Source organism: Uranotaenia lowii, chromosome 3, assembly GCF_029784155.1.
Source record: "Uranotaenia lowii strain MFRU-FL chromosome 3, ASM2978415v1, whole genome shotgun sequence".
NCBI lineage: Eukaryota > Metazoa > Arthropoda > Insecta > Diptera > Culicidae > Uranotaenia > Uranotaenia lowii.
This window is the reverse complement of record NC_073693.1, coordinates 70199645-70202439: the sequence shown is the minus strand read 5'-3', so window position 1 is coordinate 70202439 and position 2795 is coordinate 70199645. Positions and strand designations below refer to the sequence as shown.

At 38.9% G+C, this 2795-nt stretch overlaps 1 protein-coding gene across 3 annotated transcripts in view; it reads right to left on the bottom strand.

The window, feature by feature from the left end:
- Window positions 1-1871, bottom strand: part of LOC129756514 (retinal homeobox protein Rx) — a 133525-nt gene extending 131654 nt beyond the window's left edge. Inside the window, exons 1-2 of one of the 3 annotated variants that reach the window (XM_055753423.1) lie at window positions 916-1871; window positions 716-829 (exon numbers count right to left, since the gene is read on the bottom strand). In XM_055753423.1, coding sequence (XP_055609398.1) covers window positions 716-829; window positions 916-1129 — 328 coding nt within the window. In that variant the 5' untranslated portion in view covers window positions 1130-1871. The remainder of the gene's footprint in view (window positions 1-715; window positions 830-915) is intronic. The other 2 variants (XM_055753422.1, XM_055753421.1) reach the window with 2 other exon arrangements.
- Window positions 1872-2795: the final 924 nt, after the last annotated feature.

The window sequence follows — 2795 nt, the reverse complement described above, 5'->3', positions numbered from 1 at the left end:
GTTAAAATTTCTCATTCATGAAATTGTATCTTTATCCTTTTTTCTGAAAACATCCCTTTGGTTGTTAAACGTACATTTCACATAATAACTTCCATTTATATAACTTTCAGTAAACATTGGATCATCAATTTGGATGAATACAAGCGGTTTTAAATAAAAGTCAATCTTAAAAAGATTATTCTAAGCTTAAGGTATTGCGTGAATTTATCATGACATGACTATAAACTAATTCGATAAATATTTTAGGGTTTCAACAACAACCGTTTTTACATTTTATTTCCAACAAGCACTGGGTCAGCCACAACGACCCAGTGCTTGTTGTTGCCTCTTAGGATTAAATTCGATCAGAATGTAGGAGCTCTAAAAACTATTTTCAGTTCTTGTTAAAAAGAACGTGAAAAATGTAACTTATGTTTGTAACATGATGGAATCTATGGAGAATGGTTGAAAAATTAAATTTCAACTGATATTCTGATGAAAAAAATTCTAGATCTGTCTTATCGTCTGTACCGTATGCCGATAAATTCTAACTCTGTTTGCAATATTTTGTGCAAATCATCAGTTACTTTCGATTGGTATTACCCGCGTCGGAAATAATTTTCGAAGAACCTTAAAGCACTAATATCGCAAAACTCTCATCACCCACATCCACATCCCTAATCAAATTAGTAACACCTTTTCCCTTCGCTACACAAGGTTGCTGTTAGTATCCTACCTCCATTTTCACAACTATTCAAACCTAGTATAGCGTCGATGGTGTGCCGGGGTGTCAGCGTCTGGCCGCCGGGTCCAAACTTTTTCGCCGTATCCTTCAGGAAAAAGCCGCCCTCTGTGGAAAACCGAAACAAAAACGGATTGGTCGAGATCAGTATGTTATCCGGTTCAGAGATGCGTGAAAGGTTTTTCTATCCATACCTTCCCGAAAGTTTTCCTCGATATCCAGGTCCAGCTGGCCACACTCTTTCAATTTTTCCATGATTTTGTGGAAATTTTTTGCATCCCTCACATCGTCCAACAGCTTCTGGACGTCTTCAGCTTCGTTTGGGGAGAACTTATTCCGGGCCACTAGTTTCTCGACCAAATTTTGGAAGATTTGTTTTTGCACATCCGATAGCGATTTGATGTCCATTTTTCCTTTTGGTTTGCAGAGCAGTGCTGCCAGACGTTGGTTTTTACGAAAACGATCACAAATCGGTGTTGTTCCAATTTACAGCTATTTGCAAAGATTCATTGTTTTGCAAAAAATGAAACACTTTGAACACTGAATAAAGGCTTTTTTCGATCGAATTATTTATCCAGAAACTATCTCTTTAAGCTTTTTTCCCAACGTGCACCTTTCTTCGAATCGGCAACTCACTCTACTATGTTTAACAATCTTCACAGTTGTAGCGTCTTATCTCTTCAAATTTCGTCGGACATAAAAAACCTCATAGTTTCACAGTTTCACCAAGCTGATTGCCAAAAAACCCCACAAAGAAATTTCCAAAATCACGCGAAGCAACACTTTAGTACAATAAGGGCGAAAGACTGCACGCGATCTTTCCGCGACCCTTCTTCGAATCAAACCGCAGCTCACCCCAAACACCGGCCTAATGTAGAGGATACCGCAGAAATAACTAGAAATCGCGCGCGCAAAACCACGCGACGGGAATCGTTTGAATTTTCTGTTCACTCAACGTGCACCCATGCAAACCGGGGCTCGAAACACTTCGAATGCTCAACTTCCACTTTCCAACGAACAACCGAAGGCAACCGAAAACGCGGAGGAAAAGCTCACAAGCAACTAGCCGCACGAAAGGTAAATCAACATCTAGTTATCCTTGCCGTGTGTTTGCACTGACTGGCTGGCTCTGGCCACTACACTTCATTGATGGCTGGCTGGCTGGTTGTGAATCAAAAGCAGTAGGCAGCGAATGCTGAACGAAAGTAAGAATGGTTCAATGGGGCGGTGCCAGGAAAACTCAATCGTGCTCGCTCTGGCCAATAAGCTGAAGCGGGTTGGTCTCTGTTTTCCTTCATCGCTTTCGAACTCGCACCATAATGGAGGCTTTGTTTAGGTTGTGCAATGAACTTTTCTCATCGATGCGAATGGGTGGTGGTGAACAGATTTCCATGCTTTCAGATTCTCTCAATGAACGTGGGTCTTGGGAGTTCATTCAAACATAGGAAATGTTACGACGAGAAGCTTTGTAATTTGATAAGTCGATAATAAACGGGCGATTATGCTTATCATATAAAAAGGATAAAATTAGCTCCTTGATATCTTTCAGGGTAAGGAAGGTTCAGAAATCCAAATTAGTCTAAAGGTTTCTCAAGTTTCACTACAATTTTTAAATTTATCCAAATTAACTACTTTTGGATTTCTTTAAACGGGCCTACGATTAAAAATAGAGCATAAGATTGATTCCCAAAATCGATCTAATATATAAAAATGAGATGGACCATGGCCGTAGAAACGGAGAAGGGAGGGTTTAGGGTTAAAGCCCCCTCTCCATGATGGGTCCAATAATGCCATGCAAAATATTTTTCACTGAACTTAAAATTTTAAGGCCTTAATCAAATTTTTATGAACAACTAAAATTAGTCAAGAGAAACAATCCCTATTCAGAACTTAAACTCAATTTTTACAACAGTTTTTCGGAAAATTTGTCACTTGTGGATAGTAAGTCCACAACATTGAATTCCAAAAGTTAGACTCAAATTGCCAGATTGCCCAGATTTTGTGCAGATTTTTTCACTTTACTTGCAAATCAAGCAAAACTTTTAATTTAATCCTTAGAATTATGCATCTTACA